Raw genomic sequence first — 25,395 nt, forward strand, 5'->3', positions numbered from 1 at the left:
TTCCAGCTATTCGGTACAAAATGTAGATTGGACTGCTTTGAATGTCAGTAATCACGCAAAAATGTAAAGAAAAAAACAGATTCTACGGTTTTTGATTATACATTTTCGCTTTCTGTAAACGTCGACGCTCGTGATATTTACTTTACAGTTATTCACCATTCACATTTTTATCTTTTGACAAGAGAATGTGTTTCGGTGAATATCGAGAGTTAGGATGAACATCATTTTAATAATTAATCTAATTTAAACATTCTGTTAATGAGAATGTTGTTGATTAAACGAGTTTTGTTGTGGGATTTAGTTTGCGTTTAATTTTTTTTAATGAACACAATGTACTCGAAGAAAAATTGCAAATCTGTGAAGACTTGACTTGAGGAGCTTTTAAAAAAGTGTAAAAAAGTGAAATAAATAATGAAGAAGGAATACAATAAAAATGAAAAATGAAAGAAAAGAAGAAATTGGACGAAAACGAAGACGTTCCTTGAAAGGAAAATGAAATTAAAAGAGGAAAGTGCTGTGGAAGAGTGTTTGCAAACCAAGAGGGACACTTTTTAAATGCATAGAATTACTTTATGACGAGCGTAATATTAATAAGTGAGAAATTTGTTCTGACAAAGACGCAATCACTTTTTTGAACACACTACCTTCAAAATGACATTTCCCATAGTAGTGCGCGAAATCGACATTTGTGCACTAGTGCGAATGCTTTTTGGATGATTTTGAAGCACTAGTGCGCGAACATCGATTTTGCGCACTAGTACTTCAAAATCATCCAAAAAGCATTCGCCATTTTAAACATTCTGAAAATAATTTGACTTGACAATATGTAATAAACTCTGGTTTACAAAACGCCATTTCTCCAATTTGGATGATGAAAATTTCGAAAGAGTGAAAACAAATCGCTATTAATTCGATTGACAATTTGGCAATCACATGGACAAGCGCCATCTTATTCATAATCAGACTAAATATTTGTTTCGAAAAACATTGTACGAACTTCGATGCGAGAAGACGTGTTTGGCACATTCGCACAAATGAAGCACTCGCTCCTTCGTCGCTCGTGCCTCAAATAATGCGCTCATGCGCGAAAAATGTCATCTCGCACTCATTTCGTAAATAACTATTTTTGTGTTACATTAAAAGCTTCTCGTAACAAGTAGTGTTATACGATTGATTGATAAAAATTAATCTGGCTTTTACAAAGACCACAGCATCACCATTCCTTTGTCTACAGTTTTGGACGACACTATTACAACCCTAACAAAGATAAAGGTGCCACCTTTACATTTACAGAATATTTGCGAAGCTCTAGACCAGTGTCTGTTATGAGCAAAGGCAAAGCACTTCTGTGCGTTTGACAATAAATACATCCAAGTTATTTTACTCTCACTAAGACGTCAAAGTCAACATCTTAGAACCGGGGATAATTATTTTAATTACTGTTGGGTGTACTCCTAGGGCCTGCATTATTTTAAAATTTAAAGAGAAATGAAATGTTCAAAGGTTCTTTGCATCTTCTAAAAATATAAGAAAGTTTCGTTTGGATCGTCTTGGGTAATCTAAATTATGAACATTTTTCAATTTAATTTCAACATACATACATATTGGGTTATTCAAAATGGTTGCGGAAAATATGGCAACCATGTACGAAAATTCATGTGGAAATTGTGTAGGTGGGGTACAGTTGACATTTGTATGACATTTCATATGCGTGCATTTTATTTTTTTTATACCATTGCATGTTAACTCGACAATTTTCAAAATTGCGCGCCTATGAACTGTCAAAGAAATGTCAACTCTGTCTCACCTACATAAATTTTCGTACATAGTTGCTTTATCCACAACCATTTTGAATCACCCAATACTAAGACCCGTGATGAAAAGAAGTTTTGCCGAAACTCCAAAACAAAGTTGTTATGGTAAAACCAATCACCATTTTCTTCGTTTCCATTTCCAAAATACGTTTCTGCCATAAATATTTTGTGTTGTCGAGTGAAAATCATCGTTTAAATGAATTTCACGTAAATGTCAAAATTGACAGGTGACAGTTTATTAAGATAGGCCGCACAATTGCAGAATAGCATATTACACTATAAGTGATGAAAGTGCCTGATTTTTCAACGAGCAATACATGATATACTCACGAGCGCCAGCGAGTAGGGATAGTATTGCGAGTTGAAAAATCGTACTTTGATCACGAATTGTGTATAGGTACTATTTTTTCCAACGTCGCTTATGAAAATGAGTCTCAATTTTAAATTTCTTTATAATTATTTTACTCCCCTATTTTTTAATCTACCGGATCTGGAGTTTCAATTAATGCAAATAACAGTGTTTTAAATTTTTATATTAATAAGTAGGTAGTAGATTGTCAGTATAGTAGATTGTTAAATAAATTTTCCTCACTAGTGAGTTTACTTTTTCCATTTAAATCAGTGTGTGGTGAAATTAAGATTGCCATGTCAAGAAGCTCCTTGAAACAATCTCCATTGTCTTTCTTTGGCAAGACCATTTCGTAGAGCATTAAGAGCGCTACGTATTTACACAGCAGATTATGTCGCATCTGCCATTTATCGCATGCCAGGAAAAGTGGGGAAACAAATATATTAGGCGTGTACATACGCTTGCGACTTATTTTATACGCAAGGAGCATCAACCATTTATTTACCATGCAAAGTGGATTAGAAATGTAAAAAAATCCAATAAACCGTAATGTACTTTTTTTTGTAGTTCGGTGATGAGCATCGACGTTTTTTTTCCGGCGTTGACGCTAGAACATGTATCATGTTTGATATTTATTGCCGAATTTTGACACAAACATCTGCATGAAGGAAACGATCACATGTGCCGACGCTTGCATAAATATAAAGGAAATAAGGTTTTCCCCTGGATCTACAAAAAAACACAATTTTCCTTGTTCTGTTTGTCCCTCTTTGTTCCAAGTTCTGCAACTCGTCGGAATAGTTGTAAACAACAAACTGACAGCTGACAAACATGTTGCGGCAAAAACCATCAGAAATCAATACCCTAGTGTTCTGATGTCGTGCATACATCCCCGATGAGGTTTTTTGCCCAAAATCGCTAACAAATATTTGCGATATTTTTCGAGGTGAGAAGCGGGAGAAACCGCCGTAATTGTATTTAAGTCGGAAAGTTTGATTCGACGTTTTGACACATCAATAAAGCAAATAATCTTGGCTCTAATTAAGCCACTCGGGGCACTTCCACCGTTCAACTTTCGTCGTGAATGACGTGAAAAATATCCGATTTAAAATGTGAAAATTAATTTTTGCGACGCGCCCCGAATGATCGATCTGTTAATGCTGCTGACATTCCAGGTGCAAGGCCCCCAACCGTTTCCTCGAGAACCTCCCCACGACCTCCGTGATAATATGTTTCCACAACGAAGCCTGGTCGGTGCTGCTGAGGACCGTGCACTCGGTGCTGGACCGCTCGCCGACGCATCTCATCGAAGAGGTCATCCTGGTGGACGACTTCTCCGACATGGACCACCTGAAGCAGCAGCTGGTCGACTACTTCGCCGACGAGCCCAAGGTGAAGATCATCCGGGCGAAGAAGCGCGAGGGGCTGATCAGGGCCAGGCTGCTGGGTGAGCAACAACAGGATTATTATAAAAGAAATGTTTCTGACATCGCATTTTATACCGTGTAAACAATCCCAAAGAAAAAAATGGCGGCATACTGCCAGAAAACGCGAATACGAAAAAGTGAGGTTAGGAACATGTGATGTTAGAAACATTTTCAATAACCATGTACAGCATCTGTGTCACTCTTGAGGGGAGTAGTTGACCGTCAGATTCCGCCGTTTTTCAGGCGCCGCCAACGCCGAGGGCGAAGTCCTCACCTACCTGGACTCCCACTGCGAGTGCACCACCGGGTGGTTGGAGCCCCTGCTGGACAGGATAGCCAGAGATCCGACGACGGTCGTGTGCCCCGTGATCGACGTGATCGATGACACTTCACTAGAGTACCACTTCCACGACAGTGGTGGCGTCAATGTGGGCGGTTTTGATTGGAATCTGCAGTTCAATTGGCACGCGGTGCCCGAACACGAGAAAAAAAGACACAAGAATCCGGCAGAGCCGGTGTACAGCCCGACCATGGCCGGAGGACTCTTCAGTATCGATAAGGTAAACATTTTTAAATCCGGGCACGTCACGGAAACGTTTCCATCATTTTTCCTGTATCAACGCATCATTTTCAGACTAAATGAGTTTGTCAAAATGTAAATGCGGACGCGTAAAATGTCAGAATTTTGTTTTGGTCAAATGGAATTCAAGTCGAAATTGCATGCGCTTTGGTAAACTCGGTTAACTTCCAAGTTGGTTATTTGGTTACACGAAAACAAGTTACTGATGAGTGGAAGTGGACATTTGGGACCGTCCACTAAAGTTCTGTTATTTGATGAAGTTTCAAGTCCTCAAAGGTACTCCCTCATGAGTAAATAAATACACATTTTCCGCCGGTTATGATTTTCGAAAAATAATCAGCAGGAATGTCACAAGCACGTATAAAGTGCTATACAAGTAATAGGATCACTGTAAATTATTTTGTACTCATAACCTCAAAGTAAGTATTTCCCGGTTATCCCCGAAATGTGGAAAAATCCTGATGTTTTTCACTTTGCAACAGAAACTAGGGCAAATTGTCTTGTAAGGTTAGTATTAAAAGACGTAAGACAGATGGAAATGTCAATTCACTGTAAACAAAGTGGGCGTTTCTTCAGAAAAAATGACAGAAAAAACTACTTATGGACCAAGAATGAACCAATACCACCAACGCGACTCTTTAAATTTTAATAATCTAGTAATCGACGCGGAAAGTCCTATCAACCCAACAAAGTTACAAATGTTAAATTACTTAATTTTTAATTTTATTGTAAAATGTTATACAGGGTTATTCACGTAAGATGACGAGCCTGACCAGGTAAAAATGCAACCCAAAATACATTTTTTTGTTCGACACTGTCAGAGAATTTTCTCCTGTGTGAACGGATTTTGATAAATGTCACAACTTGTCAAAACGAAACGTTAAAGATTTTAAACGATTTGGAGCATTTAAGGAGCTCGTTGAACAAAAAAACGTTGTATTCAACTCGTTCGTGTGTAAATTAGGCTTTTTTTGGCATGAGTAGCCAGTTTAAAACGCGAGTGAAACGAAAGCATTAATTGTGTTTTGGTATTTAAAAATTAAATCAGGAATCCAAGTAGGTATTCTATTACATACTTTATTCTATTACATATTTGTGATTGCATTTTTCGTTTGTGATTTTAATTGCTTATTATCGTTATTAAATCATAAGGATCGACCTAGCTTTATAAATTGTATTTTGGGTTGCATTTTTACCTGGTCAGGCTCGTCATCTTCCATGAATAACCCTGTATAGGTGAAATTAACTTTCCCGAAATTATATTTTCCACCCTCACATGGTGAACCCTCCGACAGCCGAGCACGAAGTGTTATAACACCTATTTATACGCGAACAGTAAAATTGTGAGTCGTGTTAATTGCAAATATCTTGAATTTATTGCAGACAGACACGAAAAAATAAATCCTTCAAGGAGTGTAAATTTTGTTGTGTTGGTAATAAAGTGAACTGTGATGGGTCTCGTAGAACCTTCACGTCAACGATCATTTCTCCTGTATTAATCAACGACGTGCTTCTCTAAAGTTGCTACAGAAGATGCCAAAGTTTGACGACGTAATTTTACCGTAATTAAGTGCTGTTCAAATTAAATTTTAACTTGACGAACCGAGTTATTTCTGTCAGTTAATTCTGCAAAAACAAGTTGACAAAGGGACAAGCAGTGTTTCGGGAATTTGCATTCTTCGCATAAAACTAGTTTATGAAGTTTTGTTGTGGGGGAAGAGTAAATTCTTCGAAGGAATTCTCAGATTTTGCGAAAGTTACTGCCTTTGAGGTAATAGTCACATGTCCAGAAAAAAGTATTTGTCTTGATTATTTTTTTTACAAATTTGTCTTGAGCTTAAAAATAGAATATTTTTTGTATTCGGATATCCATGCAAGTTGGCTACGAAAACTGTTTCCTAACACTAAACTCTGCAATATTCAAGCACGAAGTGTTACAATATTTATTTGATATAAGCTTTATGTGAATAATAAAATTCTGCGAGTCGTGTTAGTTGGAAATATGTCGAATTTATTTAAGCTAGACACGAAAAAGTAAATTCCTGAAGAGTACGGCGTTTTAATGTGATTGTTTTATTGGTGATAAACTAATGTTCGAATGACTTCAACAACGTAGGCCACTTAAAAGTGTTAAAAATAAAAATAAAATCTCTAGCACTCAGTTCTGCAAGAACAAGTTGGTAAGAGGACAGGTATTCTGCGAATTTTATTTTTTTATTATTATTAAAACTAAACATCGTACACGTTGTTTTGGCATAATGGGAGGCCATGATTTATTTTTTAACGTTGGACACACTGTTTGATTTCCGTAACTAAAGTGCCAGACATGTTGCAAACTAGTAAAACTGACAACAATGCACCAGACATGACGCTATTTATAACCTCAAACTTATAAAAACATCCAACAGACAGCTTTACTACCAAATTAAATGCAAAATTTCCATGGCCTCCCATTATGCCAAAACAACTGAACTGAACTTTTGTTTTTAGAGGTTATGAAATTACCACACCGAATATTATCAATTATCATGAGTAAATAAGAAATCTACCTAAAATAATAGCAACACTACATTTTTATAAAAATAAAAATTTATATTGTTCATCTAGAATTCCTTGGAATTTATCTTGAACTTGAAAATTTTAAAATGTTAATAAACCACTCGCATGCTCTAAGAATATCATTCCAGAACATTATCAGCAATTTTTTTCTAATATAATATTTTTTCCCTAAGATTTCTGAAGCAAACGGGTAATAAAAGCTTCCCCCCCGTTGAGCTGCCCAACAATCAAGCACGAAGTGTCATAATCTTTATTTTAGCATGACCTCAACAGAAACAATAAAAGTCTGAATCTCGTTAGTTGCAAATGTGCACAATTTATTCAATGCAAGCACGACAAAACATAAATCCTATCTGAAAAGGGGTACGTCACTCCGATTTTTTTTTTTATTGGTCATGAACTGAATTCCGATGGGGTTCAGTTGACGTTCATGCAGCCTCAACGTCAATTATTTCTTGGATGGAACCAAACAAAAAAAACCTACAATACATAAATTGACAAATACTTGATAAGAGTGATGGTTGTTGGAAAAATAATCACACGGAACGTCACAGGTGCTCAAATATCTTGCGACATAACAGGGAATTTTTCATGAATTAGAGATGTTAAGTGTCGATAATTTCTAAGAAAATTAATGGGCGATCGAGCGAACGGTGTTTGTCCATTTCACTAATGTCTACGTGTTAAACATTCATCGAAATTGACCGAGTGGAGCAAACGTACAAGGTGATCAAAAAGAAAACAAATCAAGAGTGCTATTGCATCTTTTGTTTTATCGAAACGTTTGTCTTACTTTGAGTCGTACGTCTAATTAATTACTTGGCATGGACAGTCGTTTTATTGGTTGCCTATTCACCTCGTTTCGAAAATACATTCTAATAAAAATGCTTTCTCTTCGATGGTAAAACTCATTTTACCACTTATTCTGGGATAATTGTTGTTTACAATTACAGTAAACGTCTGTAAACATTGCCGAAATCGAAAAGTTGTTAACAACAGCACACCGTTGCTTTAAAATTGACGTTTCTTTGACATTTCGACGAAAAATCTGCGTACCAGTGGCGTCGCGTTGGGCAATAAAACTGGTAAATGACCCATTCTTACGAATGTAAAATGTTGCTCTTATTTGTTTTATAAATTTTCTTCATTATCAGAAAATGTACAGTTATAATTCCAACGTCTAAAATTTATGAGATAAATGATTTATTATAAAGTGGCATTTGAGACCACACATTGTCTACACCCCTGCATTGAACGCTTATTTGCATAGCACTCCGCTACGACATGACCGATAATTCGCAACGCCTGCTCTGATTTTTTTTCTTTTTGATCACATTGTATCGCGCGTTCAAATGAAATCCTGGGCTGGGAAGGCGTTGGAAACAGTCAATTGTTAAGGCCCCTATACACCTAGCGTTTTGTTTGCAGGACTTGCTTGCGCATGCAAGTATGTGATATAAGTTTGTCAGAAACACACACTTTCTGGCATGTTTATCAAACTTGATTGCGTAAATTCGTATGAGATACAAGTCTTGTCCACACACGAATGAAAATTTGTATGACAGCACACGGTTTGCTCAAACAAAATTTAGTAAAATCACAGTGAGTGACCGATTTTTGTCTGCCGTAATGTATGTTCATAGAGGTATAAGTCTATCAAACGTGTTTGATATTTTTGCGGTGTGGCTTAACTTCGGGTTCAGTCCTTGAACATCGCTACAGTTTCTTGAGTATTCAATAAATGGCTCTGCACGTTTCGGGAAGAATTTTGGCAAGCGCCTGTGGAGAAATTATTGCAGAAAATGTAAGATCTTCATATGATCGTCCAATGGCCAAAAAACGAATTGTTATTGCTAACCGTTCTTCAGCTGTAATAGCTGTCCGCAGAACTGTATCCTCTTTTTCGATAAGGGGTCTAACTTTTTCCAACAAACTTATAACGTTATCTTCAAACATCCTCAAGTAGTTGCAATAATCGTTAGACGAACTTCGTAGTTCTTCCATTAATTGTATATTATATGATATTCTACTTCTCTTTTCTTCTTTTTCGACTTTTTCGAGTGTTGATCAGTTAATTCTGCTAAAGTTTGTCCAGCGAGAGATTGGTTGACATAAATACAATTTAAAATCTGCCAATCTCCCTCTGGACAAAGTATATAATTATAGCAACACAAGCGAGCTTAACGTTCTCGTCACACATGTTCGCTGACAGTGACAGCTCCTGGGTGTGTGGTCGAGTTTTTAATATTAAAAAATCCACTTGTCTTTCCATACAAAATAAAGTATACAAGAACATATATTAGCCACACATTTGACATCATGCATGAATACAATGTTAGTACTATTCATGTGTTTTATCAAATCCTGTAGTATGTGATCATCATATGTATTGGAAACATGAATGCGCATACAAGTACTGCAAACAAAACGCTAGGTGTATAAGGCCCTTTATGCTTTTTTAAAGCGTAGATTCATTCGAGCATGTTGACAGCTAACCTAAAATTTAGAGCCAAAACATCTTTCTTTTTTTCTTTCTTTGCAATGTTTTACATTAAAAATAGAATAACTTAACGATTCCTATTCTCGAAGCAAATATTTAAGGGCACCATTTGCTGAAAACAAGCATGTTCAATTATGTCCCGATTAAACATAAACAAATGTCATTCTTGTCAAACGGCGGGAAATTCAAACTTTACACTGTTCTAAACGCTTTAATTTTTCCAACGCCTACTCAGCCCAGGATTTCATTTGAACGCGCGATATATTGCATAACAGAAATGAGTCGTGCCGTTTAGAGGATAAAAACCTTCACACACCCTCCCCCTTCATTCCGCACAACTTCCGGGATATCAGATAGTCGATAATCAACCCGGACACCTCCTCGTTCCAGTCCGTTTCGTTATTTTGTCTAAATTGGGCAAACGAGCGTCGATCAGGAATCGAATCGGCCCGTTCGTCATTAGCGCGAGGGTGGGCTTCCGGTTCCGGGCCACCTGGCGGCAGGTCCTCGCGTGAATAATGCATCCCGGCGACGAGAGTGCTCTACCGTGCACATTATTAAATGGTTCGACGGCACCCATCACGATATCGGCTCACCCGATCGCGTCCCATCGTTCGGCAAACAGCGTATTTGTCTTGGGGGCGCGACGCCGTCGGATCCTCATGGGAAATTGGAATCGCGTCGGTGTGACGTGCTCCCGACGCCCCGGGGGCGGACTCGGGTTATGGAGCGACGGACCCGGAGGGCGAGCGTTACACCGCGTTTTCGCCACGACGAACACGCCAAGTAAACAACTTTGATGTCGGATAATTAAGTGCGGGACACGACGCAACAATCGGAATTAAAAAGGGGACCGATGCCACGGACGTGACTAGATAAACGGATTAGGTTCGGACGATTTTCGCCTTTCGGGCTGACTTTTTAAGACGATTTATGGACGGGCGCCACTGGAGCGGGTCGTTAATGAAAGGTTGAAAAGTTGGACGAAAACGGTTTATCGAAACGGAAATGATCCGACAATGCTCGAAGAAATCTGCCGTGTATTTATTTTCCCCAAGTCAGATGTTAACAATGCTATATTCGAGTGCAGTGTGGGATCACCAGTTATCCTGTTAACGAGTCACTACAATATAACACTTATACCATTGAAGAAATAAATATCATGAAAGAAGCTTTGGAAAAACTAACGAGCGTTCAAAAAAAGTTGTGATCAAGAAGGCCATGACCTTGACAGTTTTTTCCAATCGATAATCTCACCTTGATGGTACTTCCATTTGTTGTGATAAATGACACATTAAAGTTTTCCCAATTCTTTCGGCGATTTCTGGAATGGATATTGATGGTCGTCCAGTTCCAGTCTTTCGTCTTACATCTCCAGTTTCACAAAATAGCACCTCTGATTTGACAGCTGATGAAGCTACGCCATATTTTAATGGTAATAAAAGCAAACAGCAGCTCACTTGATCGGAGATATTTTTGAACGCACGTTACATTCGGTCCAATTAAATTTCTGTATGATATTAATGGTAGGTATAACTCTGTCCACTCACACATTGCTTGACATAAATGTTACTAAAAATGTTCACTGTACGCTACAACAAATAGATCCGGCGCGAAATTAAAAAAAAAATGAAAGAGCAGGTTTACACGTGATGTTTTATTATTATTCTGCATGTTTGCACTTAGGAAAGACGAAAGAAAACTTCAGTATAGTAGGAGTAATATATTAGGTTTTATTAATGCAGGATATTTCACGAGTGACAATGTGGCCGACAGAATTAAAAATGCAACCCACAATACATTTTCGAATTTCCGAAAAAAGCTTCTGAAATTAAAGTATCCAGCTTTTTTCGGAAATGGCTAAACACAAAGAAGAGATTATTTAATATTTAATGCATGAACAAAAATTACCTCTGTATCATTTTCGATGTTTGTAGTGAACAGGTCAAAACAGCAACACGATCAAAACTAATAACTTTTAAAACCAGAGAAACGCAAAACAAAGCTCTAAAGATAAAAAATCGCAAATCTAAATGCTTGACACTTGACAGCACTGACAATTTCAAATTTGAAATGTCATATAATTTATTTTTCGCGTGGGTTTTATAACAACCAATGAGAATCAGTGGCGCGAATGTTTCAAGATATTGCCAACACAATCTAGTTTGTTAATATTTTAATGTTATGGTTTGGGGATTTTTTTTATCTAAGGATATTTCAAAAACTGCATTCTATCGGTGGACGTAGTTCTATGGTGTAGGTATTGTAATTTTTGATCGGGTGGTAAGAATATTTTCCCATTAAATAGAGAATAAGTAAAATAAAACAATTCGCCATTGTAATTTAAGCAGTTTATTGGATATTTCCATTTTGAGAAGTACCGTGTGAGCAACAAGTACTGATTGAGTTGGCAATAAATTCTGGTGATTTTTGGTGACTTTTATGTCATGTTCCAACGAGAAAACCATTTTATTAATAAAAGATTACAAAAACCAAGACGTTTAAATTTGAAATGTATACCAGGTGTCAATATTGTCAATAAAACAAACCGAAATAGGTACAATTCACAGTCTTGAAAATTTTATGTAAATTTTTTTTTTGCCAACTGTAACAGTTATTGTTGCTCACCCTGTAGTATACTTTATCAGTGTTATATCCTGTAGCCTGAGCTGTAGGAGTTGATACCCTAAATCAAGGTGAATTAATTTCGGTAATATGAAAATGTAGAAATGAAAATGGTAGCTATCAAGAAAACGAGAACAATAATTTGGAGCGGAACAAAAGTCAAAGTGAGCAACAAAGTGAAACAGATGGAGCTTCAGGCGGAAAGCTTTGAAAACGGAAACGACAAGTTACTAATTATTGTATGAAATTTAATAAAGGAAATTATTTTGTTATAATAAATATCCGTACACATTGATTACACAAAGTGAAGAAAAGTACTTAATGCTCTTATAACTTTCGAGATAATGCGTTTACGGGAAAGTCTTTTATAAAAGTTGTGTGCCACGTTGAATGTTGTTTGTCCATTGTGTTTCGTCTCTACAGCAACAATCTTACGTTGCTCAAACGACTGTCTATAATTTGTGAAGTGTCTGAAGACAAGATCAATTTTACAAATCGCATAAACAAATCATTTAATTGAAAAAAAATGTCGATTAGTTATATCAATTGATTTGTTAATGGAAAGCTCAAAAACGGAGCTCTGTAGGGCCATTACGCGTGTGCCTTATTATTACTGTCGTTACAAATAAAATGGAACTACTCATTTTCATCTTAAGTGAACAAGCTTTCTGTTCCAAACTTGAAAAACTTCAAAGCTGACTTCTTTCCCCGTTGCATTAAATTACATTCTCTACTTGTTTAAAAAATTGAAACTCAAGCTTTTTTCTTAACTTAAACTTTACGAAAGTTTAGAAACCACTTCTTGCCTGTTACATTAAATTACATTCTATGTTTGCTTAAAAAAAAGCTGAGCTTTCTCGGTCACAATTCGTGAAACAAACCGGATTAAAATTCACTTTGAGACCTGTTCTCCATAATATTTGCCGGAAGGTCTTTTCCAAAACAAACGGTTTGCCAGCGAGCTTTTGTTCGATGGGCAATCGTCCGTGAAGCAATAATTGTAGTTCAGCGAGTTTAGTCTATCATGAAATCACACCCGTCGTTAAACATTTTGTTTAGAACGTGCAGAACAAGCTTTAATCGGAGCGGAGGAAAACTTATTTTTATTTTTCTGCTCAACTGCAAACCAACAATATGAAACTGTCAATTTAATCAATTTTATTAAGCTGGGAGCGAAGCGCGGCTGGCCGTACCAGAACGTACTCGTGACGACATGCTATACTCACAATCGGTGTGATTGCTCTGAAGACAGCAACCCCTTGAATTTTTTTTGTCGGTCAACCCCTCGGTGAAAATGAACAATCGACCACCCTCGTACCTTTGTATTTTGATTTCTGTCAAGTATGCTTAATTTCATTGAAAGCGTAATACCTGGAAGCTGTGAACCGATTTTATTCAAAATTTCCCCAAATGGTTATTTCAGTAAAAGAAACAAACGATTAAAATTTGAAAATGACAAACAAGGTGATTCACGAGTAATAATGAGCCCGACGGAATTGAAAATGCAACCCACAATACATTTGGCAGGTAAAGCTGGATTTTTACCGCCTCCGAATCCAGTTTTACGTGCCAGATGTATTGTGGGTTGCATTTTAATTCCGTGGGGTTCATTATTGCACCCCATATTGTCACTCCCTGCGTCAGTACGTTTGTTTTAACTGGTAGTTTTTGGATTTAGCTTTCCTGGACGTGAAAAATGTTCGTAATTGTTCGCCTCTTGAATCGGCGATCTCACCCTTTCCTTCGTTATTTTTGTTATCTCGGTCGTTTGACGTAATACCTCAGAACATTTCCTTGTTTTAGCTCCCCTTTTTGGCCTCATTACCGAAATTCGAGCGCTTATTACACCACGTCCTCCCACGCCAGAGCAAACAACTTTGATGTCGGATAATAATTAAGTGCGAGACGTGGCGCAACAATCGGGATTAAACAAAAAAAAAAAAAAAATCACCAGAGGCCTCGGCCGTCGTGCGTGCCTCGCTAAACGGATTAAGTCCGTCCGAATTTCGTTTTTTTCGCGCTGGTTTATAAGACGATTTATCGACGAACGGAATCAATCCGATTAATAGATAGAGGGTAAAAAACGCCATATTTCAGTCCGGCCCCGGGGGCGAAAAACGGCGGCGGCTCGCCCTCCGGATCGGCGTAAACACGGATGTTATGCATATGTTCTCCGCGGCCCGAACTCCGGTAATAAATCGAATTTTCGACGTCGGATTCCGGGTTTCGCTTTTATATACACACGTCGATACACGCGGTTCCGGTTATAATAAATTTTTTCGGGTCGACGTGAGCGCGCCAAGAATAAACACCTTCCCTCTGTCGGGGCGCAATTTATTTCCGAAATTATTATCGGCACGTCAAAACGACACGGCGAATTTCGACAGACGAGATTGATAAGCCCCTCACCGGTTCCGGGACCGTCGCGACTCCGAGGTGTGGGGCGCGCATCGATCCGGACCGCTGCAAATTCGGTTTTTCATCTTTTTTATTTTTTTAATTGAAATCGGCAAACTTCGACAAAAGCTGGTTCGTCCGTTGCCAGTGAATAATGCAGCGCGCGTCTGTCAAAAGTCGTCCTGGGCTCGGTGTCCTTTTGGGATAATTGGAGATGGCGGAATTGGACCCGTTCGAAGCAGCAGAGGGCTGGAAATTACATATTACATAACTGAATACGTGAAAAATGTGACAGGTGCGAATCGACAGTAGAAAGATTTGCTCGATTTTTTTTATTTCAATCAAAGCTTTGAGAGTAATAGTCGGCAAACTAAAATTTGTTTCGTCCTGAGCAAGCTTAAAAATAAAGTATGCGAAATTCACGAAATAGTACATACAGGGCGTTATTGAAAGTTGTACAGATATTTTAACCACGAGCTACTGGCTTCATGTAGAACTCGGGAAAAATATCTAAAAAATTCTGTCAAAAAATAAAACAACATTTATTTTTTGAGCTACAATTTTTTTTAATTGCTTTTAGTCTTCTACGTTGTCAAACAACCTCGCAGGTAAAATTTCGGCACATTTTAAAAATACACCCTGTATATCATATTTTATAAAATGTACACCAATGCGGTTTCCTTGTTTTAAAGCATATTTCCTATAGGTTCCTTCGCATTGGCGTACATTTTATAAAACATAATATACAGGGTGTATTTTTAAAATGTGCCAAAATTTTACCTGCGTGGTTGTAGGACAACGTAGAAAACTAAAAGCAATTTAAAAAAATTGTAGCTCAAAAAATAAGTGTCATTTTATTTTTTTACATATGATTTTTTTAAATATTTTTTCCGAGTTCTACATGAAGCCAGTAGCTCGTGGTTAAAATATCTGTACAACTTTCAATAACACCCTGTATATTAAGTATCAAGAACGGTTGAAGACAGTTGTTTGGAGGAGGAGCGCAGCGACGACTCCAATTATTGTCTGAGATCGGTAGTCTTTAACGTTCCAATTAAAACGACTTTGTCACCGGATCCATTTGCTACGAGTGAATAATATCCACAACATATCTCTGTCAAAAATATTCATCGTTCTTGCCTCTGCGCTCTGGTGCGCTCACTGTCTCTATCAGCATAATTGCCAATATCGAAATTGGTCCAGTTTGGAACAACACAAATCTGTAAATTACTTGACACAGCAACCACACATTTAACACGCCTTTAGGGTTGTCGTAACCTTTAAAGAAAATCTGCACTTTTCGTTACTCGACTTTTTATTATTCAGTGGCCATGAATAGGTATGTAAAGTTTATCGTGTAGCAATAAAATTTCAAGTTTACTAGAGTACAAATTGTGTCTCAAGATTTTTTACGTTTGCTTTTGTTATTACTGAGTACAAGGCTCAGACAACACATTCCTTTTTTAACGTTCGCGTTCGGCATTAAAGTAATTCAAAGAATTCGAGCAAGAAAATTTAAACAATAGCAAAACCTTCGAGAATTTTCTTGGTGAAGCTTCACTTTGACTTTAAACAGGACTGAAAAGTGGCTCCTGTTGTCACACGTAAACAAAAAAAAAACTTCAGTTTTCTCTTTTTCTAAGCAATCATCTAATCCTTTCACGTCTACGGTCTCTGTCAAAGCACGATTTGGCAGATAATTAAATTTCATTACGCGTTGTTGTCCTGACACAGAGTCAGGAACAACGTAATAAGCACAGATGGATTGCGATGAAGGACCAAGCTGCACTGTATGGAAACAGACCAACGTCTGGAATCCTTGTAACCAGTTAATACCGAGTACAAGGATCGAAACCACCATTTTCCGTCGAGATAACGTCAGACCACAAACCCCCAGAATATACAATGTTCTTGCTCTGTATTTACTAAATTATCCCTAGTAGAATATATGGACCTACTACAGCGCTGCAATTAAGTAAAACCGATTTAACACTTAACGTCTGGTTCGTATTTTTTCTAACAACTGAAACGTTTGCAAAAATCAATAGAATGTCATCTTCGACGTCCGGGGACAGATTTCACTCTTTTTGACGATTCGTGTTTTTTCCTGCAAGACTATTTTTAAAATGTCATTCGAGGGACATAATTGACAGGACATTTACGTCCGGTTTTTTCCCATATCTAAATCAGGTCGGTGTCAGTTAATTCTCCGTTAATCTTTAAAAGCTCATCCTGCATAATCCCCACTCATCAACGATGAATATTCTCCAGCTGGAATTTAAAAAATAATAACGTGTTGCCACTCGCCTAAAATAAGTAATCTTTAAAGCGCACACAATTTTTACATTAAACGATATCGCCGGATTTTATCCATTTTGTCGTAATAGTATATAACGGTATTAGGCCGATATGGGTTATATAACAGACATGGTTGAGGTATTGTAAAATCGAGGCGGAGCCGAGATTTTATAATCAACCGAGTCTGTTATATCCATATCGGCCGTATGTTGTTTTATAACGTGCCTTCAAATAAATTTATATTTAGAGCAACCTATGGAAGTTCAATTGTTTGCAACATTTTTACAGCGTAGAAAATGACACAAGAATCGTCTGGTCTGACATTTAACGAAATAAAATTAGGTTAGAAAATATTTTTAATTTTTGTAGTGCGTTCATCTCAGATTATTGAAATTCACATTAATAAATAATCCAAACATTATTCCAATCACAAATTATTTGCTAACTAATGGCTTTTCACCAATATACGGAAGATGATGTTTCAGCTTTCGAAATCTTTGTGAGGCATTGCCGCAAATTTTAATTAATCTTCGGAAGAAAAACACCCCAAATTCGGATGGAAAGTCGAATAAGATCGCAAAATTTCAAAAGCTCTAGAGTCAAGTAACTGTTAACATAAAGAGAACAAGTAAATGGGATGTTACACGGTTAGTTCATATTCTCCATTCGGTTTCAGTATTTATATTGAATGAAAACTGAAACTGAACATGGAACTAAACAGACAGTCTGAAAGTACCCACTTCAAGGAAATTGACAAATAGTCGTATCAATTCATTTATTTCTTTAAACCATAAAAGAGAACATAACAGTAGGTACGTTTTGTTGGGACATAACCGGAATCGGTTTATGGTGGAACGACCGTTTTATTGGTGCACAAAACCGACTCCGACGAAACTTTTCATTCCGTTAAACTACATAGAATGGTCGGTTTGAATGTTAGAAAGTGGGGATTTTATGACAAAACTGTCAAAAATTTTAAGCCGTTTTGTTGGTGGGATGCATTCCGTTCAGTCTGGATGACCCAACAAAACGCACCTATTAACATTGCTTGTGAACACTAATAAGAATTGTAAATTAAGTATTGCACATAACCTCACACAATAGGAGATAACAATTTTATAAATAATTTAGAGTAAGTGTTGAAAATGTGCACCCTGTTCTTGTAAACACAACCTAGTCCTTCATCTAATTGCATTAGTTACATTTTCTAAAACAATAGGATTATTATTAAATTCATTAATTTTCTGTGTTATCCTATTTTGTAGTTCTGCCAAATCATTTATGGGTGTTGTGTAAATTGAATTTTTGTTGTGTGGCCACAAGAAGAAATCACAAGGAGTGAGATCACATGATCTAGGAGGCCAGTTGTTTGGTGTATTACGGCTTATAATTCTATTGTCGTAAAATTCAACCAAAAAATCTATTGTAGCACCATCCTGCTGAAAGTAGCCATAAACTAACTAATCATCATGTAGCTGATTTGAAAATGGAGTCAAAATTTCATTTCTGTATCTTGCAGCATTGATATTTCCTAAAAAACATTGATTATTATTTAATTACTAAAACATTATTACAATTGTTACCTTCAAGAAAGTTTGGACCAATAATTCTGTGTTGGCTAATAGCAGCCCAAACGCCTACTTTCTGGGGGTACTGGGGTGTTTCAATGAAAAAATGTGGATTTTCTGAACTCCACATTCTTGTTTTTTGAGAGTTGACATATCCACTAAGATGGAAGTAGGCTTCATCAGTGTAAAAGGTTTTATCAAGGTGAACATCTAAAGTATTCAGAAACCATTGACAATATTCTAATCTTTAGGGGAGATCAGCTGGATGTAATTCTTGAACAGATGTGAGACGGTATGGAAATAGGTGAAGATCATTTTTCACAATTGAATGACAGATACCAACAGACACACCAAATTGTTGTGATAAATGTTCAATTGAAGTGCCTGGGGCTTCTTCCATTGCTTGTCTCGCTTCCAGGTTTTCGTCCCACAGATCCATTTTCTTGGAAATTCTTTAAGGAAATGTTTAAAGTTTGTCGAAACTGCGTATATTCCACTGCAATGTCTGGGAATTCTCCAAACTCTTCCATACATAACGCAAGGGAATACTGCCAAACTCCATCGATTTTCACACAATTTCGAAATAAGACATTAACATGAAGACTTCATGTTGTGCCATTGTTCACAAAAATGTCGGAAAACAGTAAAACACTGACGCAGATTTCGTTTTAGTTCCGACAAGAACTGATTTTTTGTACGCAAGACGAGGAATAAAACGAGTAAAATCACAAACAGCTCAATCTGAAAACGGGAAAGAGAACGAATGTCAAATGTCAAAATTTTAATATGAAATTGGGACAAAACTTACTATGTAATCTGTGTAACTCCGGAGAATAATTGGTTGCCTACGAAATTATCTACACTGTTCCCAAAATTAAAACGTTGTCAACGCCTACTCTAAATATAGTTATTTTTGAAGGCACGATAGTTTTCTTTATAGAGATATTTTCATATTTGATGGCGGAAACAAAAGACTGAGAAATGTCACAAATTTGTATTGTCAGTGTCAAATTTCTCAAAGACGTTCGTGATTTAGCCAGAAATGCAGCAAATTGGCAATAAGAAAGTTATTTATCGTCGAACTAGAGACATAATTTGTAATACGTTTGATTATATGAGAATAACTTTTCCTTTTGAACCACTGACAAAAATTGGTTTCTTTAGAATTTATTTTTTCAATCAATTTAGCGAAAATTTAGATTTACCTAGACATTCCTTTTTACGGCGTTTATGAGAAATTTGACACTGACAATACATTTTTCTGACATTTCTCAGTCTTTTGTTTCCGCCACCAAATATGAAAATACCTCTACCAATAATACTTAACATTTAACGATGATTTATTTGTAAGATTGACATTTCTCTTTACTTCAAAAATTAAATTTAGTTGTCATCTGTGCCGTAACCGTAGCAACGGTAGCAAAAATAACGGCCTGGGTCTGATAATTTTGAATAACGGCCTAGTCTGTTATAGGTATCATATCAATCAAGCATTGAGTACTGATAAATCCTAATAACAGTATGGTATAAAGAAAAAACTAGAATCGGTGATATCGTGTTTGTTGCATTGTCGTTTTGCCACAATCGTGTCATAAATATCATTATGCAGCCCATATTTTACGCTGCAGTGAAATCATTAAAAAACCGCCACTTTCCGCGACCGAGAATCGCGATCGGAATCGATGAATTATTTAGATCTGGAGGTTGAGGAAATAAAAGGGAAATTTTAAACGTTGCGGATTAAGTCTTAAAAAAAAATCTCCGTCCCGGAGATTACCGGCATTAGCGGCGGAGCGTACTGCGCCATTCTCATTTGTAAAGAATTAACGGCCCCCGGGAACGGCGGAGAACAAAGCGACAAGTCCGGGAAAGAAATTACGTATTACCTGTGGCGGCGTCGCGACGTTTCGATGCCGAACGCCAAGACGGACGTTTGTAATTTTTTAGCGCGAGTCCGGAGCCCGGAATCCCGGAAAATTAGCTTAGTTATAAATGGGGGACGGCCGGCCAGATAGTGTTTGGAGAGTTGAGACAAAGCTTTGTTCGTGGAAATGTTTGACAGGAATTCCGATGCAATTTCCTTGGTTAAAGGGAAACAAGAGCCGGACTCGCTGCAGTAAATAACGGAGTTAATGTCACGTCCTCCGACACATATTTGGAGAGTTGCCCCAACAAATAATAACCGTAATTGCAAGTGCTTCCGAATTAGCTAGAGGTATTTTCATATTTGGTGGCGGAAACAAAAGACTGAGAAATGTCACAAACATGTATTGTCAGTGTCAAATTTCTCATAAACGCCGTAAAAAGGAATGTCAAGGTAAATTTAAATTTTCGCTAGATATATTGAAAAAACAAATTCTAAGGAAACCAATTTTTGTCAGTGCTTCAAAAGGGAAAGTTATTCTCATATAATCAAACGTATTACAAATTATTTCTCTAGTTCGACGATGAATAACTTTCTTATTGCCAATTTGCTGCATTTTTGTCGCAATCACGAACGTCTTTGAGAAATTTGACACTGACAATACAAATTTGTGACATTTCTCAGTCTTTTGTTTCCGCCACCAAATATGAAAATATCTCTACGTGTCCATTGGCGGTCGAATTGCCAACACCGAATCCGCCCAGATTTTCCGCAAGTTTTTGTGGGAGGCGTCCCGCGAAGGGGTTTGATCCTTGACATCCACAGGGAACGGAAAAAAAAACGTTAGATCATGTTTCAACATGACTTCGGAAGCGAGGAACTCTCTAAAGATTTTCAAGTTCACAATTTTCTTTGCTCTGGTTTTATTTATTATTTTAAAATTCAAAATCACTTAACACTATGACTTCACTTCACTAATTTTTTTGCTCACTCCCCATTCACTGGTTGTCAACTAAAATTCTACGTAGTATGTAATGACATGTATTGAATGTATCCTGATATACAGTATGACCTAATAAAAACGGGACAGATGCTTTGAAAATTCTAAAAACATGTCTTATTGTTAGATCTGAAATTGCACCTGACATATATGCAACCCATACTACACTTATCCACATCCGTTGTTGCTCTGGTGTTGTAAGGGTTGCCTAAATGGCAGGAGACACTAAGTTCTGAGACATGTATTTTGGAGATTTCAAAGCAAACTGGCTCGTTTTTATTAGATCGCACGGTATTATCACATAATATAATACCTTAACGAGTTACCACCACCTAGTCGTAAGCCTTTTCGCGTCACATAATTTTTTGGGGGTATTTTTTTGTAATGTAGGGTGAAGGCAATAATCGTTGGAAAAGCTGTGGTGTTTTGCGTAACACTGAAATATGTGTATTGTTTTGCAGAAATTCTTCGAGAGACTGGGAACGTACGACAACGGCTTCGACATCTGGGGCGGCGAGAATTTGGAGTTGTCGTTCAAGACGTGGATGTGCGGGGGCACCCTGGAGATCGTGCCGTGTTCCCACGTCGGTCACATCTTCAGGAAGCGCTCGCCTTACAAGTGGCGCAGCGGCGTGAACGTGCTGCGGAGGAATTCCGTTCGTTTGGCCGAAGTGTGGCTGGACGAGTACGCCAAGTACTACTACCAGAGGATAGGCAACGACAAGGGCGACTTCGGGGACATCAGCTCGAGGAGGGCGCTGCGCGAGAACCTCGGCTGCAAGAACTTCAAGTGGTACCTGGACACCATCTACCCCGAACTGTTCATCCCCGGCGAGGCCGTGGCCAGCGGAGAGGTATTCGCGTTGTTGCTTGTTCACGCCTCGTCTGAATAAACGCGGGTGACGGCTAATAATCTCCGGCGAGAGACGAGGAAAAGATAAAATCGGAGAGAAGTGGCCCGTCGCGGCAATCTCTCGCCCTATTTGGGGATCCGGAATGGCATGTCGGACGGGAAATTTATTGAAATTGCCGTCTGCAATTGTGAATGATGCTTATGTGGAGAGGGTCGGCCGCTTTCGCCCCCGAAGAATTGCGATTTCGTAAACAGGAGGGCCGTTCTGTCGGATTGCTCCACAGCGGTCGTAACATAAAAAACGTCGAGACGGCCATAGGCACGTCTGTTCGACCGTTTTAAGAATTAATAAGTTCGCCCCGCCGCAACTATTCGGTTCGTTCGTGTTTATCGCTAGTTTGGCGAATGTTGGCCGACGACGATGGATGACCGAATAGTTCGATAGATATTTATTTTTGCGTCGCGGCCTGTTCTTTCGCTGCACTATGTACGTTACCGCTCGAGGGTTTATGGACTCGGTGGAATAAAATCAAGCGGGAAGAGGCGTGGATGAATTCCAAATTAATGTAACCGCAAATGAAAAGCGTCATAAAAGGGTGGTTCGTTGCAGAAACACCAAAAATCGTGAATTTACGTGAGTTCGCCGTTCGCTTCGAATAATTACAAAAGATTAAAGGATAATTAAGTTAGAAAGGGGAAGGTTTGAATGCTTCGCAAATTGATGTGCGTACAATAAGCGTGAAGAATAAATTGTGGTCGTTGATGTCATTTTTTAATTTTTGTGATGGTGTCCGGTGTTGGCAAAATGTCAATGATACGTTGAATTGTCAAAATTTTCTTTAAAATCATGTTCCCATTATCACATTGGATCAAAATAAACTATTAAGGGGGTAGATTATTATTGTAACAAAATTTGAAATTTAATTTTCCATGAAATGACATTGCATCAATACCAACCCAATTCCATTAAAATGAAAGTCACTAGATAATTATTTTATATTTTTAATGGTGAAATAAAAAAAATTGCATGTTACACTCGTTTTACAAGACAAGTTGTTTAGTATGGTGAATTGGTGGTCACATTTTCTTCGTTGCCGTTTCAAAAATAGAATTCTGCCGTTAATGTTTGGTGTTTTCGAGTAAAAACCATTTTTTGCCTAAATGTCAAAACTGACAAGTGACAAGTTATAATATGGAAGTTTTTGCAATCATCGGTGCTACATTGTTGAAAGAATTGGCCCTTCACTGTAGGGTGTAGCATAACGTTGGGAAAAATGTATTTATGTAACGAGCGGAGGCAAACACAGCCCAAGACAGCGATTCTTTCGAGAAATAAGTGGAATCTTGTCCGAGGCAAAATTAAAGCAAACCAAGAAAGCCACAACGTATCACGTTCCCGCCCCCTTTTTACAACCGCCACCAGTTGTAAACATGTCTGTTATTTTACCACCGAGCGCGCATATTTACACGTGCCCCCGTTACGCGGTGCGATACATTCATTGCCCTAATGGAGCCATCCGCGTTACGTCTCATTTACATCAACGCAATAGCACCCCCACGACGCACCCCGCTTCAAACTTTTACAATCCTGCCGCCATTCGAACTGCCATTGCCGACTAGAAACCGTTTCCCGATCTATCGTCGGGAAAATTCCATCGGGGTTAAGCTCATTTTTACCCTCGACCTGGCCACTTTTCCCCGAAGAAACGTCCGGAAAAGACGGCGAAATTAGCAAACAACACTTAACGCGACAATAAAAAAACTGCCGGAAATTTAATAGAGCGTAACGGTCAGAGATGAAGACCGTTTCGGGAGGGTTTTGGCGCGTCCTTAACCGCCACGATATCATCATCTTAATGGGCACGACCCCCGCAGATATTCTTCCGGCGGCGGTGTCGACGCACGCCGGTTGACACCGCGGTCGCTTTAGAGACGCAGAAGAAGCGACGTTTGATGTTGCGTTATTGACCCACAAGCGAGACAATTTCCACTTTTTTGTGCTTGGACATCTCCCTCGGGGACATAACCTCACTTTTATCATCGTTTTGATATAACGGATGGGCTAAAAGTAAAATCTTCAAAAACTGATACAGTAGAAATTAATACAGACGAGAACATTTGCAACGGTTCAGATTCATCCTGTCCAGGAGTACTTGCAAATCGTTATCCTTGAAAGTTGAGAAAAGAATAGACAAGATAATGAAATGAGGTAGTTGCATATGTACAGTCGATGGACAAATAAAACTGGGATAACAATGACAATCACATAAGTCAAAATTTACAAATTTGCATCGTTTAAATACGGCTTTGTCACAAATAGGTTAACTTTCGTATGACATATTCTATAGATACTGACAAATATATTGACAATTCAATGGTCTGATTTACATAGATTAAATTTTAAGTGTCCCAGTTTTATTTGTCCACCGACCGTACCTGTAGTATAATTCAGAATAAGTGGCATCGCGGTAGGCGTTGATTCTCTAAAGTGAGCTTTATGTTATGTCAAAAAATTTAGCAAACATGTGAAACCGTCATTACTTTTTTCACAACAGAGATAACCCCCAGACAAATAATACACTTTTCATAAATGAAACAAGGAAATTCCAAATACTTATAACAAGAAAATAAACACACAACGATTCCAATGATAATATCAAGGCCAAATTTAAAAGCGAATGTTACCAACAGCATCGAAACTAGGGTATTTTTAGCAAGGGTCTTGCTGCCAACGTAAATTTGAATTTCCAACGCCTACTGCGATGCCACTTATTCTGAATTATAATATACCTACTTTCGTGTCGTCAGTCTACAGTTTATTTTATTATTTTGGTCTGTCAAAGGACTCAAAGGATAAGGAATTGTAGGTGGAAGATCGATAAATCAATCACTGGACTCTCACGATGGATGTCGCATATTGCTCGCTTGATAATAGAACATCAAACGCCCAGAACCTCGAAATTAACTTTTTTGAACGTTGTAATTCCGGCCGGGGCAACTAGCGTGCGCCGGCCCTCGCGCCGCCCCCCATTTAACCGCCCGTCTGCCAACAGATCCGCAACTTGGGCTACGGCGGTAAGACCTGCCTGGATTCGCCCGCCCGCAGGAGCGACCTCCACAAGCCCGTCGGACTGTATCCGTGCCATCGCCAAGGCGGCAACCAGGTAAATCCCGAGTTCACCACTCAACACGGTTCTCTTTACAGATATCCGTCCACGGAGGCGAGCTGTGCATCGACTCGCCCTGCAAACCAGAAGACATACACAAGCCGGTCGGTCTCTGGCCCTGCCACAGGCAGGGCGGGAATCAGGTAAAAATCACCGCCGCCACCTAACAACCTCCGGACGATCCCGTTGTAAATAGATTCGAGCCGGCCAACAGAACAAACACAAAAACCCGGAACGAGAGTGGCTCTGAACGATTGTGTTTGTTTTGAGGGCTGTTTGCGACGAAACCGTCCCGGAAATCTTCTCTTGTTCCATTCAAAAGGGACGTGTCGCGCCCGACCCACTAACCCGAGCTTATTAACAGGGCAGCCCGTCTTGGCGACGATTTTTCTCC

The 25,395-nt window shown here is 38.4% G+C and overlaps 1 protein-coding gene and 1 long non-coding RNA gene across 6 annotated transcripts in view; one reads left to right on the forward strand and one right to left on the reverse strand.

Moving 5' to 3' along the window:
* The window catches only part of Pgant9 (polypeptide N-acetylgalactosaminyltransferase 9), a 153,360-nt gene that overhangs the window by 124,848 nt on the left and 3,117 nt on the right, over positions 1–25,395 (forward strand). For 4 of the 5 annotated variants that reach the window (XM_069057186.1, XM_069057187.1, XM_069057188.1 and 1 more), the window contains 4 exons: positions 3,339–3,610; positions 3,834–4,150; positions 21,443–21,835; positions 24,888–24,998. In XM_069057186.1, the coding sequence (XP_068913287.1) occupies positions 3,339–3,610; positions 3,834–4,150; positions 21,443–21,835; positions 24,888–24,998 (1,093 nt within the window). Of the gene's footprint in view, positions 1–3,338; positions 3,611–3,833; positions 4,151–21,442; positions 21,836–24,887; positions 24,999–25,039; positions 25,145–25,395 lie in introns of all 5 variants that reach the window. The other variant, XM_069057190.1, reaches the window with a different exon arrangement.
* Positions 17,325–19,049, reverse strand: LOC138137675 (uncharacterized). The gene is made up of 3 exons (XR_011161826.1): positions 18,926–19,049; positions 18,133–18,858; positions 17,325–18,080 (listed from the first exon to the last, which is right to left on the reverse strand). It is a non-coding gene; the product is annotated as an uncharacterized lncRNA (long non-coding RNA).

Source organism: Tenebrio molitor, chromosome 9, assembly GCF_963966145.1.
Source record: "Tenebrio molitor chromosome 9, icTenMoli1.1, whole genome shotgun sequence".
NCBI classification, from domain to species: Eukaryota; Metazoa; Arthropoda; class Insecta; order Coleoptera; family Tenebrionidae; genus Tenebrio; species Tenebrio molitor.